The sequence below is a fragment of the Camelus dromedarius genome, chromosome 27 (genome assembly GCF_036321535.1).
Source record: "Camelus dromedarius isolate mCamDro1 chromosome 27, mCamDro1.pat, whole genome shotgun sequence".
NCBI lineage: Eukaryota > Metazoa > Chordata > Mammalia > Artiodactyla > Camelidae > Camelus > Camelus dromedarius.
Window position 1 is genome coordinate 20,685,087 of NC_087462.1, and position 19,328 is coordinate 20,704,414.

The 19,328-nt window shown below is 42.2% G+C and overlaps 1 protein-coding gene across 1 annotated transcript in view; it reads left to right on the forward strand.

The window, feature by feature from the left end:
- The first annotated feature begins 683 nt into the window (after positions 1 to 683).
- Positions 684 to 19,328, forward strand: part of ATP6V0E1 (ATPase H+ transporting V0 subunit e1) — a 29,562-nt gene continuing 10,917 nt past the window's right edge. Inside the window, exons 1-2 of the mRNA XM_031437804.2 lie at positions 684 to 863; positions 5,131 to 5,178. Of these exons, the coding sequence (XP_031293664.1) occupies positions 760 to 863; positions 5,131 to 5,178 (152 nt within the window). The 5' untranslated portion in view covers positions 684 to 759. The remainder of the gene's footprint in view (positions 864 to 5,130; positions 5,179 to 19,328) is intronic.

Consider the following 19,328-nt stretch of genomic DNA (forward strand, 5'->3'; position numbering starts at 1 on the left):
TGGGGTGGAAAGTCCTGCACTCTGGTCCCTCTACCTTCACACTGCATTGAGTGGCTTGCTCACAAGTCAATCTCCTCACCAGCCTGTGAGCTCCCCACGGGGGACCTGTAGATTTCTGTAACCTCAAATCCTGGCACAGTGCACAAGTCATACAGTAGGTCAGTAGCTAAGAGCACTGGCCTTGAAAATCACATCATCGTGGCTCTGCCACTTACTAGCTATGTGACTCCGAGCAAGATCCTTAACCTCCTCCTGGAGCCTCAGTTTCTTCAATTACAAAGTGGGGGCAATAATTTAAAGTACTTCATCGGCTGTAGTGAGGTGTCCAGAACGAATTAAAGCGCTTAAAGTTCACAGTCCAGTGCCTGGCACACAGGAATTCCGAACAGAAACTTACCATTATTAAGTTCTCTCTACGTTCTCTCTTGCTGCATAAGAAGACAAAACTGTAAATAACTACGCTCTTTGCTGAAAAGGGCCACGTTCTTATCAGAAAACTTTACTGAGCCCCTGGTGACTTGTCCCTAGTTCTGGGGCTCTGGGCTGACTGACGTCCCTCAAAGGAGCTGCAGCCCCGAGACCGGCTTGGGGAGGGCGGGGCTGTCTCCGGGCTCCCGGCGGGGCGGAGTCTGGCGCGCGGTCACGTGGGGGCGCGGGAGGCGGGCCTGCGCGCGCGCCGGTCACGCGGCCGGTGTTGACACTTCCGGGTGGGACTGAAGTGAGGCGGCGGGGCAGGGGCTGGCAGCTCCGGCGACAACCATGGCGTATACGGGCCTCACGGTGCCTCTTATCGTGATGAGCGTGTTCTGGGGCTTCGTCGGCTTTCTGGTGCCCTGGTTCATCCCTAAGGGTCCCAACCGGGGGTAAGTGCGCCAGGCTTGCCCTGGGAGGGACGTGCGGTGAGGACCGGCTGGGCCGGGCCGGGCCGGGCCGGGCCGGGCCGGGCCGGGCCGGGCGGGGGAGGGGGCGGCCCCGCACAGGTCCGAGTCAGGCCCTGACCCCATGCAGCCCCCCGACTTCCTGATCGCAGCAGCCTCGGGGCCCCTGGCACGAGCGCGAGGAGGGTAACCTCCGGCGGACCCTCCTTAGGAAGGAGTTTTAGGGGAATTTTTTCCTCATCACATCCCTGCGTGGGGAGGGTGCAGTCGGAAATGGATTTATACCGAGTCAAGGAAGAGCTGGGATTCGTCCCTAAACGACTGTCTCCCCTTTAGCCGTGCTAAGTCCACAGGCCTCATTTGCCTAAACTTTAAAGGAACGGATCAAACCAATAAAATAGAAATTGCCCTCTTTGCCTCATAGGCTGTCCTAATTGCACAGGACAAGTTTGTGCAATAACGTTGAACTCAGGCCGTGCATCTAGTGAGTGCCAGGAGGTAGCTGGGGCCTGATCTAGAGCGAGACTAATTACCAAAGAACAAGAGGTATTGTTTAGAAACCCCTGCGTCATACCTTTGGGAGGGCGCTCCTGCCCTCGTTCGTGAGTGGAACAAGCACTTAGAGCGATTGGTTAAGAAATACTTTTCCCCCAGACTTCTTTGTGAAACAGAGCTTTATCTCTGTTGTAAGTAAACTTTTTTTATTGTAATGTGCGACAGAGGCTTAGCTTCAAAGGAGCTTTAGAACACCCTCTTTCTGGTTCCTCTTTTGCCTTTTAGTCATTTTTTCTCAGTGCAAGATCATGTGGGGGTGAAACAGACTGAAGCCACAGTTTTTTGGGAACACCAGCTCTTGTTTTATTCTTTGACACTAACTGGTGGCTTCACAGTGCTTTGCATGCGTAGTGGGCATTCAGTGAATATGTACTGAGTGGATAATTCTATTGCCTCTGTTAGAAGAAAGAAAATACTATTACTTCCTTAACATTTTAATATTTGAACCCCTTTTGGTCTCTGGAATAAACTTGTATTAGCTTACAAGTAAATCATAATTTGTTTATAAAGGAAAAATGGTAGGTGAATTTCTATCGTTTGGTTGCATTAGGTCTCTTGTTCCCCTCCACCCCACTGTAACATCAGTTATATAGGGTGTCTTTCCAGTCGGTAATAGATGATTTAGAGTGTCAGAATTCTGGGGTTACTAAAACAGTTTGTAGTAACCAAATTTAACTGTTGGGTTTGTTTCCCCTACTGGAGTTAGAGAACAACAAGGTGCCCCTTTGTTGTGTTTCTGTCTTCAACTGTTTCATTACCCTCTGTCTGCCTTTCCAGCCTTCATACTCACACTTCATACTTTATTAATGTGCTGGTAGCATTGACCACTCCTTTCTTCAAGACCCCCATTTGGGGCTCACCGTGCCCAGTCGTGGGTCTCGATGCCACTGCTGCTTTTCAGGGTAGTGAAAGCCTCCTGTGGTACATGGGCTACTCAGTGTCACGATTCAGGTTTGACCTGCTAGCTATGTTATCTGGTTCTGATTCATAGCTTCTACCATGGTCCTTGCATTTCCTGCCCTTGGCAGAATTGAGCAGGTCTTAAAACACAAGGTGTCTCCTAGGAGTTACTGTATTACACTTTGAGATACACTGCTCCCAGCTGGATGATCCCTGTGACCTTGGATAATTTAGTTAACTTTTCCAGGTTCCCATTTCCACATTGTAAAATAAGAATATTAGTGCTGAATTAGTATTAGTTCCCTTTACCTCCTGAAAAGACTACAAAAAGAATTTTTTTTTAATACATGAAGGAGCTGAATTGCTTCAGGGACTATGGTCAATTTTTAATGCAGGAGAGCATTTCTGATTTGAAGCATTGAAAACATTTTCGTTAAGGAGATAAGTCAAGGTACTGGGTGAGAAGGGAAGAAGGGAGACTTCGCTGTTAAATCCTCTTCTGTGAGGTTTTCAGGACCTGGTGAAGCTGCGGGGGAGGAAGGGGAAAAAGGTTGAAACCCTTCTGAATCTATGTATAACCTAGAGCAAGCCCCTTACTCTCATCTTTTCTCCAACTGAAAAACAGCTGGATAGAATCAAGTCTATGTCTGGAATCAGCTTTCCTGACCATTCCTATGTTTCATGATTTCCCACTTTATTCTTTAAGAATCTACAGATTCTTTAAAAGCTTCAGATTTTTTTTCACAGCGACTCCCCTGAGGAGCAGATGAGGCGGAGGGGATGGGGCCAGAGTGCAGGGATTCGTGTGCCAGGAGTTCAATCTCCAGTTGTTTCCAACATCACAGAACCTTTTCAAACATACAGCAAAGTAAAAGAGTAGTCCAAGTGTCATATACCACCGCCTAGGTTCAGTAATGTTCACTTATTCATGTTTGCTTTATCTGTGAATCCATGTGTATGTACATATCTTTGCTGAACCATTTGGAAGTAAATTGCAGTCATTTGACACTTAAACACTTCAGCACGCAGCAACTAGGAAGAAGCACATTAGGAGCTGATATTTTAATGATGGAGCTTTTGATATCAAACTATTAAGCAGGTAGTACTAAGGGCCCTAGCTGTTTCCGCTCTCTGAGATGGTCTTTTTGGGGAAAGTAAAGGTTGAGGAAGGGATTCAAGGTGGGACAGGGAAGGGGAGGAAGATGAGCAGAAGCTTGGGATGGAGAATAATAAACGTGTTGTGGTTGGGGACATGCTGGGCATCGCGTTCTGGAGTGAAGGGTTGCTGTTTGAAAGTATAGAGCAGTGAGAAGGATGGGTGGAGCTGGACTTGATTCTGTAGATCGCCAAACATTTTTGTCATGCTGCTGTCAGCATTTTTTTTAGCACAAACCACCTTATCTATTTCTGTATGTATTAGAAGTGTAATATTAGGTATAATATTATATAAGGCACGTGCTTTGAAGAATGTGCCTTCAGAATATATCCAGAGTCAGACCAGTTGTCGCTGTGGCTGCTAGCAGCCGGCTCCATTAGTGCAGTTGCCCCCTAACTGCTTTTTCTGCTTTTCCCTTTGCTTCTCTTGCCCCGACTGTTTCCACCCCGCTGAGAGATCCTATTAGAATTTGGATCAGATTTTGTCACTCCTCTCCCCATATCCCTCCAAATTGCTTCCCTTTTCCTTTCAGAGGCTACACGTTCCCTCTGACCTCACCTCTGACCAGGCTTTCTTTGCTCTGCTCAGCCATGCAGGCTTCTGTCCTCTTTGAATGCCTCAGACCATCTCACCAGGAGCCCTTGCTTTGCTCAGCTTCACAAGGGTAGGGAGTCTTCATCTGCTTTGTTCACTCGTCTCTCCCCAGAGCGTGGTGCAAACAGGACTCTCAGAATCTGTTGAATGAATGAGTGGAGATACACACACACACACACACTTTGGAAATTACTCCTGGAGATGATGGGGGAGGGTACTGAAAAGTGTTAAGCTGCAGAGTGATGTAATGAAAGGAATATTTTAGAAAGAGTAATCTGATGTGATTGTAGAAATGATTGAAAGATCGTATTGGGTAGAATGAAAGGGAAGGAAGAAAGTTTTGAATCTGCTAGTGGTTAGTTTGCCAGGCGAACCCGATGAATTTTGGTGTTAACGGTGGGAATGGAAAGGGAGAAATCCACATAGGGAAGAGATGCTTCAAAGGACTAATGTACAGCATTCAGTGACTGTGAGGGTGCAGGGGAGGTGTGAGCAAAAGGGTTCTGAGGGGTGGTTTGGGTGGGTGGAAGTGGCAGAGCTCCTCGGGAACAGATTTAGAAGCCTTTGGAAAGAAAAATGGGAAGAGAATATCATGAATTCAGTTTTTTAAATGTTGAGATTCAACTGACCAGAGATCCAGGTTAAAGTTTTCTTCAGACAGGATTGGAGGTAGGGAGCAGTCAGCACTAGAAAATCATATTTTTAGGAGTATAGTGTCGTTTCATTGCAGAGGATGTTACCACATAGGGCAGTGACTTGGACGCCAAGCTGATTGTCACTGAAGGTTTTTGTGTTCAGTTTCAGATGGCTTTGGGTTAAACACTTAAGCTGTAGAATCAATACACGTCCCTTTAAATACAAATGTGAATTACTTACGTAGAATTCTGCCGAGTGTACCCTGGGGTGCGCTGCTGTCTACTGGTGTTTGAACAGACTCAGATCCATTTTCCTGGTGTGCAGTCCTCGTCAGTTTGATCACTTGGGAAGGGAACGTGAAACTCCTGCAAGCTAGTAGTCTAACGATTGCTTTTCTTTTTTTTTTTCAAGAGTTATCATCACTATGTTGGTGACCTGTTCAGTTTGCTGCTATCTCTTGTAAGTAGTTTTTTTTTCCTAAAATAATAAGCAGTTATTCTTGGTCTTTATCATGTGCGTGATTAAAAGTAAAATAAGTGGAGCATGATTGTTCTGAAACTTCACACTTTAGTTTCATTGGGGCTTGTCTCTCATGTAACATCTAGAGATAGTATCTTCAGATTGAAAAGAACACTTTTCCTGTGTTCAGTATATTGACCTAAGAACTGTACAGATGCTCTGTTCTACTGGCAATACAGGTGTGATTTATTTGGCACAAATTTAAATCATATAATGAGCTGGAAATTGTCATTGTCCTGCTTTATATTTTACTATTGGGAAGTATTTAGGCCTACTCATTTTTCTTAGATATCTCACTATGAAGCCAATACAACCATTCTTTGCTATGAATTTTGTTTATCTCATGGCTAGAAGTTGAGCTAAAATTATCATCAAGTAGAGAAAAGGCAGTTTTTTTAACAACTCATTGTATGCTGTATCAAAGTTTGATAGTAATTGGCATCTGTTTGAATAGATTATATAGTTTGTATAAACAGTTGAATGAAAACCTTTAGGATACGTAAGGTAATTTCTCAACATATGTTTTTTTAGAATACTGTTCTATGTCCTCCTGACTGTTAGAAATGGCAGGACTGCAGTTGAACTGTTTTAAAGATGTTTCCAACCCTTGTCTGCGTTCTCCCCTCCCCCAAAGAATGAAACAAGCCAAGCCCTAGGAAAAAACTAAGTATTAATCAGTTTGTGGAGAGAATAATCACTTCAAAGTATTTAAAGGTCTTCCGGTTTCTTTTTTTCTTTTTTAAAATATATTTATTTAAATATATATATATTTATATGCCATATATATATATATTTATATATATTTCACATACCATAAAATTTATCCTTTCAGGGCTTGCTTTTTAGAGTTGAGAACCAGCGATTCTCTTCTCTTTTTTTTTTTTTTTTTTTTTTTTTTTGCAATTCTCTTTTCTTAAAGAGAGCTTTCTAGCTCCCCGAGACTTCCTTATATGGAAAGTAAGTACTGGTGTGTAGTGCCCGAATGTGGTAGGAGGCAGCGGTTCTGATCCTGTGATGAAAGGCCATGGTTCTCTGCGGCTCTGAATCTATGAATTTCTTATATCCTGGGGCTTGTGCACTGAGGTTTTTCAAAGAGGTCTGTGGGTATGAGCCAATTCTTGTTCTTGGCATGGATCAAAATCTGCCCCTGACAAAGAGTTCTTACCGTGACTTTTGGCTATTTGGCCATCCAGGCGCTTGCGTAAGTGCCCCTGGAAGTGTTCAGAGCTGCATCGCGCAGCACGATGGAAGTTTTGCTAAATGATGATGGTGTTGTTTGACTGCCTCCACACGAGCGCTGAGATGATGAGACTTTGTGCAGTTGGCTTGTTTAGTCTTTTCTTCCCAGTTAGAAGGGTAAAGAGGCTTTTTCAGATCACAGCTCAGCCCCGAGAATGGAAGTCTGGCAGGCAGCGTTTGGAGGGCATTCTTACACTAACTGTGTTTAGCTCTGAGAGTAAATGAGAAGACGTACGTGCATCATCAAAAATTCCTCATTTAAGCCACGGGGAGAGTACAGCTCAAGTGGTAGAGTGCGTGCTTAGCACACGCATGAGGTCCTGGGTTCAAGCCTCAGTACTCTCTCTACAAATAAATAAATAAACCTAATTCCTGCCCCCTAAACCCCCAAAATTTTTTTTAAAAATATTCTATGTGTAAGTAGGGGTAATTGAGTACCAGCCCATTCTATCAAATCCTCTAGAAATCCCAGCAAGGGAGCTCTTTATCAATCCAGGAGCCAAGGACTGGTTCTGCGATAGAAAAAGCCTTTGTTTCCATTCCTTTGATCTCTGCTGCATGAGCAGTAAGGTTGGAGGTGGGGCTTTAAAGAGAGAAAATTGTGGCGCAGAGGAATGACTTGAGATTAAACCAAGATAGGGCAGAAATGTTTTGTGACTTTCTGGTCCTCCATGCTCTTTGAAATCTGGTTAATTTTCCTGATATTGTCTTTAAAACAAACAGGAAACATTTCCAGTGAGTCTCTTATTTTCATTTTCAAGTGTAAAGTAAAATAACTGGGCTTGGTTGGAAATTCTGTCACTTTGAGGCTTAGTGACTCAGTTGAGAACTGTCTGTGAGCCCTCACCTCTTGCTGTCTAGATTTTTCCCTCTGACCTGGTATGCTGGAGACTGCTCTGTTGACAGTGGGTCAGTCCTGTCATCAATGTATTAATAAACGTAGTACATAGTGTTCCAGCATTGAATGCTCTGGAGGCCATTTTATGGGGAAAAAGCTAGATAGTAGACTTTATGCAATTTTTTCCTTTTGTTTCTTTGACACCTGTTCATGTCTCCTAGTTAGAAAAATATCTGCTTGAAACATGTAAGTGGAATTCAAATCCCAAATATTTTATGTATCTTTTTCCATAAACGAGCGGGATTCTGTAATAAATTCAATTTGAAATTCAAAAAATTTTTCACTCTTTGGCACTGGTACATACAGTTTCTTGAAAATACCTCATTTGAAGTAAGATATGCCCAAAGAAACCCGATGTCTCAAAGTCATGTTTTGAAATACATTCATAGACTTTTAAATTGCCTTCCATTTGGGGCAGTTTTTTTCCTCTTTCCAGTTTGTTCTAGTTTAAAGTCAGATTCCGTGGGGCGTACCTTGTTTGAGCTCCGAATAAATCAGGATCTCTGCCAGTACAACCAGTTTGTGTTATTAGTTCAGCAGAGGAAAGTCTAAATGTTCTACATATGGTTCCCTCTTTGAGGCCCAGGATCACTTCTGTTTCTTAAGGATACAGTCCTTCTAGTTACCGTTCTGTACTTTCTCTTGTTCTTGGGTTAGTTGTTAATGTCGAGTTACGTTATAGCTTACCCAGAGTCACAAAGCTCACATCTTTAGGGTAAATTAGAAACTTAGAAGACACAGTTGCTTCTTGGAAAATGTGCTGTATCTTTAGCACTTGACTAATTGTAAGTCTTACCAGCAGAGTGATAAAGAAAAATAAATACTGACTAGGAGGAAGGAAACCTTGGTTCTGCTTAGGCTGAATAATATTTGACCTGATTATATGGTAGTATGCTTTGGTGAGTTTTTAAATAAGATGCTGTATGTGTAAAAACTTAGAACAAAGAATAAGAAAAATGTAGAGTGATGTTACCAGTGGTTTTTTAAAGTAAATTATTCAAAGATCCATATGTGACCTGTAAGCACGATTTGCGTACAACACTGTTGTAGCATTTATTTTATTGGTCCTTATTAGAGTTCATTCTCTCAGCTTATTTATTGTGGGTTTTTTTTTTATTCCCCTCAAAATTTTATTATGAAAAATTTCAAACATACAGAAAGGTTGAAAGAACTTAATGGTGAACGCCTGAATATCCACCACATAGATTCTGTCATTAACATTTTACTGTACATACTTCATCATCTATCTATCCATTCTCAACTTATTTATTGTTAATGATAATAAACTAATACTAGTATAATGAGCCTACTATGTACCAGGCACTGGGTATGTAGGAGTGAATGGATAAAACAGATGTATCTCTCTGCCCTCTCTAGTGAGAGGAGAGTCAGTAAACAAACAAAGAGCCAGAGAAGCCCTCAGTCCCTTCCTGAAGAGCTTCCCTCATCTGCTGATTCCCACAAGCCCCTATTCTGTGACCCCAAACGTGTTCCTGTCACTCACCCCTCCAGCCTCCTAATACTGCCTATCACACAAGCTCCTGCACAGCTTACAGAAGCTTTCCCCGCTTGTCCAGAAATTTGCAGATCCACAGCCAAGCCCAGCCTTGCTTTGGTCCTGGCTCTAGAGCCAGTTCGGGGACAGGATGTGATCACCTCCCAGAGTCAGGGTCGTCCCTTTAATTTCCCACCAAGTAACCACAAGCTGGTCAGTTTCTGGGATGTCCTTTACTATAGCTTTTATTTATTTATTTATTTATTTATTTTTAACTTTCTGTTTTGGGACTTTTAAAGCCTCTTGTATGCTCTCTACAGAAGTAAAGAATAGTATGATGAACCTTCATTTGCCTGTCACCCACCTTCAGCAGTTATCAGTTCATGGCCAATCTTGTCTCATCCTGACACACTTTCCCCTTCTAGTCCAGATTATTTTGAAGCAGATCTCAGATGTATCAGTTTGTCTGTAAATATTTCTCTCTCTGTCTCTCTCTCTCTCTCTCTCTATATATATACATATCTAAAAGGTAGTCATTCTTTGTTCAAATATAGCCCCAAACCATTGTCACACACAAAAAAGTTAATTCTTTAATATCATCGAATATCATATTTAAATTTCCCTAGTTGTTTTATTTATTTATTTATTTATTTTACAGTTTACTTGAATAAAGGTGTACATAAAGACCATGCATGCAATTAGTGGATGTGTCTTTCAAGTCTCTATTGGTTTCTTCTCTGAACCTCTTTCTTTTTTACCTTGTATATTTTGATAGAAAGAAACCAGATCGTTTGCCCCATAGTTTTCCAGAGTCTGGTCCTTATTAATTGTATACCCATGATCTCATTTAACACACCCTTCTTTTACATATCCAGTAAGTTGGTAGTCATATTCAGGGGCTAGATCACATTCATGTTCAAATTTTTCTTAAGTCTGTTTTATAAATGGTGTTGACGTTTTCATCAAGGGGTACAAAATGTCTGATTTTTTTTTCTTGTATTTTGGCATCATTGATGACGTTCTGTTTCTATAATTTCTTATTTATTCTAGCTAGAGTACATCCAGAAAGAGAGATTTACTTCATCAACTACTTCGTTATCCAAGTAACTGAAAAACAGTTTAAGAAAACCTAGGATATATGTGTGGTAGTCTGTTTACTTGCCAGTTTTCAAAATAATAAATTGGTTCTCTAGTATCTTCCAGTGATGAACAATGATTTTTGTTTTTTGTTAGTATCATCATGATCTGATACATATTTGATGTATTTTGTGGGAAGGGTATAGCTCAGTGGCAGAGCATGTGCTTAGCAGGTACAAGGTCCTGGGTTTAACCCCCAGGACCTCTGTTTAATAAACAAACAGACAGGCAAGTAAAGAAATAAATACCTAATCCCCCCCTCCAGAAAAACACAACAGCAATAAACATATTTGATGTATTTCAATCCAGTATAATTAAGATCCTGTTGGTGGTCAGATTGCCCTATCTTTGGCCAGTGGAAGCACCTGTTTTATTTGACCTTCTGTTAGCTGGTGGGTAGGCTCTATCTTCACTTCTAGCTTTGAAGCTCCTTCAGACAGGAAGCGTATTTTGTGTAGGTGGAATGTCTCTGTCTCGTCTCTCCAGTGATTGGTCATTTTTTTGTGTCTGTCTCCTGTCTTGTCTGATGATGTCTGCTAATAAAAGGAAATTGTGGCGTCAATCATGGAAAACAGTGAGTAACTCAGTTTAAATTTGTTCCTGAAATATGAGGTCCTCCTGCCCTTGCTCCTTTCAGCTTAGAACTCCCAAGTGGATAGCCAGAGGAAGCCATGTGCTGTTTTAACTAACTGACTCGTTCCCTTCATTGGGTTTCCTGTTGGTATCTCACATTTATAGGTGGCTGTTTGTTCTGCAGCTTGTTACCCACCTTCCCCTGAAGTTCAACCAATAGGCATTTAATAGAATACCTACTCCATGCCAGTTCCTGGATATACAATAGAGAACCACATCCCCGCCCTCCTGGAGGTGACAGTCCTGCCAGGGGAGTGAAACAAGCAGGTTAACAGCAGCAGCAGCCAAATTGTTCTCAATCTGTAATAGACAGAGTGAGAAAGTGCTTTAAGGAGCCAAACGGGGTGCTGTGGTAGAGAACAGTGAGGGTGGTGGGAGAGAGTTGTTCAGAGTGATCCCAGAAAGCCTAGTGGAGGAGGAATCAGCCATGGGGGGAACTAGAGGCAGGTCTCCCGCACATGCAAAGGCGCTGAGGGGTGAGGAGCTTGGAAGGTTCTGAGACGGTAGTAGTGTGATTGGGGTTTCATAGAGAGGCGAGGAGAGGTAGGTTTGGAATTTAGGTAAGGGCCAGGTCATGTAGGATTTCATGGGCTAGGGTAAGGACTTTGGGTTTTATTTTAAGCGAATGGGAAGTCTTTTCAGATTTTAAATAAAAGAGTGTTTTGGTCGGATGAGGATTCTGGCTGCTCCGTGGAGAGTAGACTGCTTGGAGGCCGGAGTGGAAGAGGGCGCAGGTTAGGAGAGGTTATGGCCTTCATTCAGGCCGGGAATCTTTGTGGTTTGGTCCGAGGTGAGGATAGCGAAGATGAAGAGGGTGCCTGCTTTGAGCGGTAATTTGGGAGTAGCATTTATTGGTCCTGCAGATGGATTGGTTGTGGGAGGAATCAGAGATGACTCCCTGGTTTCTGGGCCGGGCCACTTACTAAGATGGTGACGCCTTGGGACAGGATACATTTCAAAGCAAAACTTAAGTTGAGGACGTGCTAAGGTTGAGATTTGAGATTAAGAGGGTTTGGCATTAGGCATGACTGCTTCCGAGGGCCACAGGCCCTAAAGAGGTGGGGTCAAGCTGTGTTTATGTCGCTGTTACTTCGTTTGGGCCTCCCCAGTGCAGATAGCTGGTTGTTGCTGTGTCATCTGTTGGAAAGACTTCCCTTTCTCCATTAAGTTGCTTTGGCGTCTTTGTTCAAATGCTTTGATGGGAGGGTAGGGGGTGGGTATAGCTCAGTGAGGCCTGCGAGCCTTCTAAGAGATACTAAATAGGACGTTGGCTAGAAGAAGAGATATTTGAGGCCATACGAATGTACCTAAGGCAGTGATTCTTCTCTGGGGCTGGCATCCAGTGGGTGGAGGCTAGGGATGCAGCTAAACATTCCACACTGTGCAGTACAGCCCGCCTTCCCCCTAGTGAAGAATGATGCGGCCCCGCACATCAATATGGTGCTGAGCTTGAGAAACCTGACCAGAGGGAAGGGGTGTGGTGAGAGAAGAGAAGAGATGTTAGGGCCAAGCCTAAGAGATGCCAGTGTTTAGGTACGGATAAGGAAGAGCCAGAAAAGGGCAAACTATGCCTCTTCTGTTGAATAAGGTGGAGTGACTGGAACATCGGAAGGAGGAAAGGGGAGTAAAATCAGTAGGCTTGCACACCCAAGCAGAAGGCAGTTTTTCACAAGAGTGGGAGAGACTTGTCTGGAGGCAGCCAAGGAGGAGCAAAGAAGTTACTGGTGCCATTGCCAACGCCTGAGCTACCTGCCGTGAGAATCAGCGGCCTCCTCAGCTTGAGGGAGCCTGGGGAGGGAGCTGGAGGCAGCGGGAAGTGAGAGGTTAGGAGGTGTGTGTGAGGGGCAGATCACTGAGCAAGTTCCCTAGGACACAGTGCGAGGGTTCCGGAGAAAGGAAAGGGAGGGGGCACGTTGGATCAAGTGGTGAGATGAACAGAGCAGGCTGGGGATGGGATTGGGGTCATACCAGATGGTCGTGAGAGGTTTGGAGAAATTTTTCTGGCAAAAATTGAGGTAAACAAAGATACGAGACCTGTTGAACTTCTTGTAGTTTCTCTTCTTAAGCGAGGACTTGGACTAGAGCCTGACGGAGGGTTTGGCAGTTAGGCATGGCTGCTTCCCAGGGCCACAGGCACTCAAGAAGAGGGGGTCAAGCTTTGTTTTTGTTACGGTTAATTTTGTTTGGTTTTCCCAATGCAAGTATCTGGTTATCTGTCTGCATCATTTGTTGAAAAGACTTCCCTTTCTCCATTAAATTGCTTTGATATTTTTGTTCAAAATGGTTATACGTGTGAGTCTATTTCCAGACTCTCTCTTCTGTTCATTGATCTGTTTGTCCAGCCTTATGACAATACCACACTGTCTTTAATATTACACCTGTATATTGAAATCAGGAAGTGTGAGTCCTCCGTTTGTTCTTCAGGATTATTTTGGCTATACTAATGTAGCCATGTAAATTTTAGAATCAACAACGAACAATACATGGGTATTTAGAATAGCCAAAATAATCTTGAAGAACAGAGGACTTACACACTAATGGCATTGAGTCCTCTGATCCTGAATATGGTGTATCTCTCCATTTATTTCACTTCTCTTTTATTTCTTTTTTTTTTCGCCTACTCCTTACTTTGAGTTTAATTTGCTCTTTTTCTAGCTGCTCAAAGTGGAAACTTAGATCATTGATTTAAACTTTTCTTCTTTTTAAATGTAAGCCTTTAATACCATATAGTTCCCTTTACACATTGCTTTAGCTACACCCTATGAATTTTGATGATGCTATGTTTTCATTTTCTAATTGTAGTGTTTAATTTCCACATACCTGATGCTTTTCTAGTTATCTTGTCCAAAGATGTGTTATGTAAGAATTTCAGTCTTGAGATTGTGGCTTATTTTATGACCATTCCACGTGCATTTGAAAAGAATGTGTATTCACCAGTTGTTGTCTGTAGTGTTCCATAAATACCAAGTCAGGGTAATTCAAATCTTTTATGTCCTTATTGATTTTTGGGGGTCTGCTTTTATTAATTACTGAGAGAAGGTGTTAAAATTCCTAGCTATGATTGTAGAGTTTTCTATTTTTCTTTTTAATTCTTTCCCTTTTTGCTTCATACGTTTTGAAGCTCTGTTATTAAGAGCATGCGTGTTTGTGATTATTATGTCTTCTTGATGAAATGACATTTTTATCATTATAAGATATCCCTCTTGATCTTTGGCACTGCTCCTTAACTCTATTTCACTTTGTCTGGTATCAGTAATCCTGCCACCTTTCCTGTGCTCATTGTATGTAGAATGTGCCTTTTTGGAGACAGTATGAACTTGGTCTTACTTTTTCATCCGTTCTGTCTTTGCCTTTTGGCATATGGATATTCTGTATACCGTTAATGCAACTATTGATACAGCTAGGTTTGAGTCCACTATTTTGTTAATGGTTTGTCTCAACTCTTTTTTGTTCCTCTGTTCTTCCTTTTATGCCTTACTTTAGGTTAACTGAATATTCTGAGTTTTCTGTTTTAATTCCTCCAAGGTCATTTAGCTGTACTTCTATATTTTTCTTTTTTAATATTGCTCTAGAGATTAACTCTTCACAGTCTACTTAGAGTTAATATCGAGCTACTTCAGGTAAAATGTACCAATCTTGCCACACTATAATTCTGTCTACTCCCCATCCTTGTGCTCTTGTTACACCTTTATGTGTTGTAAAACCCTTGCTGCAGTGTTACAATTTTTAAAGAATCATATGCCTTATGAAGAAATTAAGAGAAAAAAGTCTTTTATTTTTGCCCACATATTTACAGTTTTAAGAGTTCCTTGTTTCTTTTTGGAGATTCGAGTTTCTATCTGGTATCCCTTCAGCCTGAAGAACATCCTTTAGTATTTGTTATAGGATAGTTGTACTGACAACAGATTCCTTCAGTTTCATTTATCTGAAAATGTCTTTATTTCACTCTCGTTTCTGAAGAATTTTTTTCTGGGTTGACAAGATTTTTTTTTTCCTTCTTTCAGACAGTTTTAAAGGTGCTCTCCCATTATCTTCTGGCCTCTATTGTTTCTGCTAAGGACTCAGCTGTAATTTGAATAATTATTCTTTATGCATTCTTTTTCCTCTGGATGTTACCAAGATTTTCTTTTTATCTTTGCTTTTATAGGTTGACTGTGATGTGTGTAGATTGTTGTCTTTGAATTGATTCTCATTGGGTTTGCTATTGGATCTTTAAGTTAATGTTTTCCACCTAATTTGAGAAAAGTTCAGCCGGTGTTCTGTTTTTTTTTTTCTTTTTGCTCTATTCACTTTCTCCTTCTGAGACTCCAGTTGTACCTGTGTGGTGTTTGATTCTTTTCAGTATTTTTTCCCTTGTTTCTTCAGTCATCTCCAGTCTTCTGGTAAGCCCATCCAAATATTTTTCAGTCTGTATATTATGATTTTTAGTTCTGGAATTTCCATTTGGTTCTTTTTTAAAGTTTTAATTTATTTTCTGAGATTCCCAATCTGTTTATTCTTTATAGCCAATTTTTCTTTTACGTCCTTAATCATATTTAAATAATAATTGTTTTGTGGTTTGTCTTTTTGTTTGTTTTGTTTTTAGAACAGTAAACACCTTTAGTTCTTGAGCTAAGATGGGAAGCAGGAAGATTTATTTGCCTTTCTGGGCCTTGGTTTTCCTCAGACTGAACTCTGGCTCCTTCCCCCCAGCACATAGCCATCTGCTCGGCCACGGTGGCCTTATAATGGCTGCTTTAGAGATGTTACCTTTTAACTGCCCTTGTGTCATTTTGGTCTCATTTGGTTAATTCCTTTGTTCTTGATTGTTTGTTACATTAGTTGGTTTTTTGCACATGTATTTTTTACTAAATGCTAGATATTGTAGGTGATAGAGACGCTGGATTCTACTTTGTTCCTCTGAAAAAGGTTAAATTTTGTTCTAACAAACCATTTAATTATTAACTGATCACTTTAAACTCATGGAGGATTGACTTTACACTCTTTCGGGGCAGATCTATTTCAGTTTTGCCCTTAGAGGGCCTTCTCCGTTAAGGTCCAGCCCTCCTGGGGTTTCAGTGGAAAGTCTGAGGTGTTTACTAGGCCCCTCTAACTTCAGACTCCCAAGTTCTCCTTCTCCGTGGTACGCAGCAGCTAAAATCTCTGCTCTGTCTTCTCAGCCTTCTGGGTGTTTCCCACCAGGCCTTGGCATTTGAATGCATGGATCAGGGATGAGCCAAGAAGTTAAGGGGAATTTATGCACGGGTTTTGGGGCCCCCCTACGTGGCACCCTCCTTTTTGAGATTTCCCCTCTTAATTTCCAACTGCTCTGGCAGCTCTGAACTTCATCTTTGGCTACCTCGAGCCAGGAAGGCTGCAGGGTTTTTGCTTGGGCTTCAGTTATCCTGCCCCATACGTGGTCTGGACAGTGTCCTCAGGGAGGATGCTCTTTAAAGTTTCCAGTGGAGCTTCCTTCTTTCAAGGATTGAATCCTTTCCGGTCTCTACCTGCTTTGGACACTCTCCTGTGCCATCTATGAGTTGTTTTTCATATTTTATTGGGAGTTTATAATTACTACCTAGAGAATGAGTCCGATGCAGGCTACTGTGCTATTACCGGAACCAGAACCTCATGTATAGACTTTTTTTATTTTCACATACTCTGTTTTTCATTTCTATAGAAGTTCTTTTTGCTGATTTTACAGTTTTGTTTTCCCTCCTTTTCTCCTTCCCTCCCTCTCTCCCTTTCCTTCCTTCTTTTTTCCTGCACGTATTTTAAATGTATCTTATTTCTTAAAACGTAGCAGGCAGTTTATGTATAGTCCATATCTGATCTTTCCTTTTTCTGAAGCCCTTGCAGGTTTGTGTCTGCGTTTTGCTGTCTTTCACTCTTGGCGCCCTGTTCTGTATGTGTTTGTTTATATCCGCCGTCTGTTCATTTTCCCTAGAGTTTTATATGTGTGAGTCCTCTGAGGCCCGGTATGAAGGTGGGCTCCTCCAGAGAGGATTTACATCGCTTCTGCCAGGTGTCTGTGGCCGTCACCAGTGTGGCATTCAATTAAGTAAAATCTTGGTATGTGCTTTTGTGAAACCAAGTAGTATGAATTTGAGTTGGCAAAGCTTCATGAAGACCAGTTCTCAGTGGTAGTGTTTTTCTCCTTGGTGTTTACATTTATGATAGTTGATTTTTCTAGCTTTCCGTCTGAAGGGGTTTTGTTTGATTTACCCTTACACTGAGACAGCGCCCTTTGAGGTCTCAAATTTGGGGGGAGGGAGGTGAAACTTTGGTTAGACTCTCTACCTTGTATGGGCCCTGGGTTTTCTCTATCATTTTTCATGCGCTATGAGGTCTGAAAACAAAGCTTAGATCCCTCTGGTTTTGTGTATGCTCTCAGGGTGTGGAGAGCAACCTGGAGTCATTTTACTTCCCTCTCTGGGTTATTGCCTTCCCTTGGGCTTGTGGTCTGAGAATTACCTACATTTTTCTCACAGATACATGTGAAATGTTTGGATGTCCTGACTGTTGACAGTGGAAAGGAAATCTAGGGACCTGACCTAGCATACTATTACCTGCTGTATAAAAAAGTTTATTTTTCTTACTCTGACCATATCATCTTTTCATTTATAATTTGGCAGATAAGAGAATTTGAATTGAAAGGCCTAGTATAGAATTGAGAAAAGAAAGGAAAGATCAAGTTCAGAGCAGGCAGAAATGGGGCATATTTCTACAGCAGTGAAAGGGCTGTAGTAGAGATAGGGCTGGCATCAGGTTAGTGGAAAATAACCCTCATCTGGAACCTGGGGTCCTCTTCCAAGCTCCCATGGCTGTGACGGACTTCAGTTCCTCGTGCTTGTAGGGCTGAGGCCCCATTTCCTTGCTGGGTATCAGTTGAGGTTGCTCTCCCACATGTAGTGCCTGCATTTCCCAAGCTAGCAAGAGAGAATCTTCCTTTGTGTCAAGTCGTTCTCATCCTGTAGCAGTCTGGGTCCAGTGAGGAGATAAACACCACACAGTAGGTTGAATGTGGGAGGTGTAACATAATTATCCACTAGGACAAAAGAGTAACTGTAAGTTATAAGAAAACAGCAGATGGAACCTGAAGGCTGAGGGGGGGTACCCAAGCAAGGACCGACTTGGAAGGAACTCAAACCTTGTTGGAGAAGATGTGGTCCAGCCCACCGGAGAGCAGAGAAGTTCATGAGTTTGGCCAGGCCGGAGCTGGTCTGGCCTTGCCGGCAGTGGGCCACCATCTGGAGTACAGGCAGGAGAGTGGGCCGTAGTGGCCTGGGTGTGTAGCCGGAATCCCTGTGTACTGCGAGCAGGAGGACCCCACAGCATGTAGGCCAAGCAGGGGCTCTGGTTTCTGTATCGAGAGGGCTGCAGAAAGGTTGTCTCCAGGCCAAGCCTTCCAGATCCAAGAGAGGCTGTGTTCCGGGCCTGAGCCTGTGCGGGTTCTACCAGATGCCCTCACACCCGCTCCCCCAGCTTCCGGCCCGTGCCTGCAGTGTCCCTCCAGCTCCCTCTACTGAAAAAGCTTAACATCATGCCCACTTTCAAGGAGAAAAAAAGAATTCTGTTGTTTGTTACGGAGCACATTTTAAAGGGTACTTTCCAAGCTGATTGGCAATAAAGTCATAAGTACATACACTCCAGATAGCTTTCATCAAGGAGAGTCCTGGCCCTTGTAGGCGCTCACCTGATCAGGTCAGGCCCACCCAGGATAATCTCACTATCTTAAAGCCAACTGTATCTTTTTTTTTTGAGGTATAGTTGATGTACAGTATTATATAAGTTTCAGGTGTACAACATAGTGGTTCGCAATTTTTAAAGGTTATACACTATTTATGGTTATAAAATAGTGGCTGTATTCCCTGTGTTGTACAGTGTATCCTTGTAGCTTATTTGTTTTGTACATTATAGTTTGTATCTCCCTCTCTCCTCCCCCTCCCTTTCCCCTTCCCATTGGTAATGACTAGTTCTCTATATCTGTGAGTCTGTTTGTTTTGTTATATTCATTAGTTTGTTGCATTTTTTAGATTCCACGTATAACAAATATCAGAGAGTATTTGATTTTCTCTGTCAAGCCAGCTATATCCCATAATCTAATCATGGGAGTGACTATCTCATCATATCCACCATCCCTTGTTTATACAGGGTGTCTACGCAAGGGAATGGGAATTTGGGGGCAGCATCTTAGAATTCTGCCTTCTGTAGGTGTGGTGGCAGGAGAGGAGGTGGAAATGAGAATGATTCAGTGCTGCATTTACAAAATCCTTTGTAAAGTAAAATCAGTTGTATTTCATTCTGTGGCTTGAGTACATTTTTAGTGATCTCACAGAGAAGGAGAAGGAATAACTCGTATTTATGAAACATCCATTTGTCAACTACTACACAGAGCACTTTCATATATTATTCCTTTAATTCTTAACATCATGAGGCAGGAATTGTTATCTTCATTTTACAAAAGGGGAAACTTAGACTCAGGGTTGTAAGCTCCCTTGCCTGGAGTCACTGTAATATTTGATGTAGCTGAAATCAAAATCCAACCCCGTCTAATACGGAATCCCACATTTTCTAATAGTGTCTAATAATGTTGCTGCATTGAAAGAATTTACGTCATTGAATTGGAGTGAGGGTATTTGACAGGGGTCATCTTGGTAGAGACAGGGCAAGTCACTTCTCTGCTGTCTCTTAAGGAGCCCGCTGATA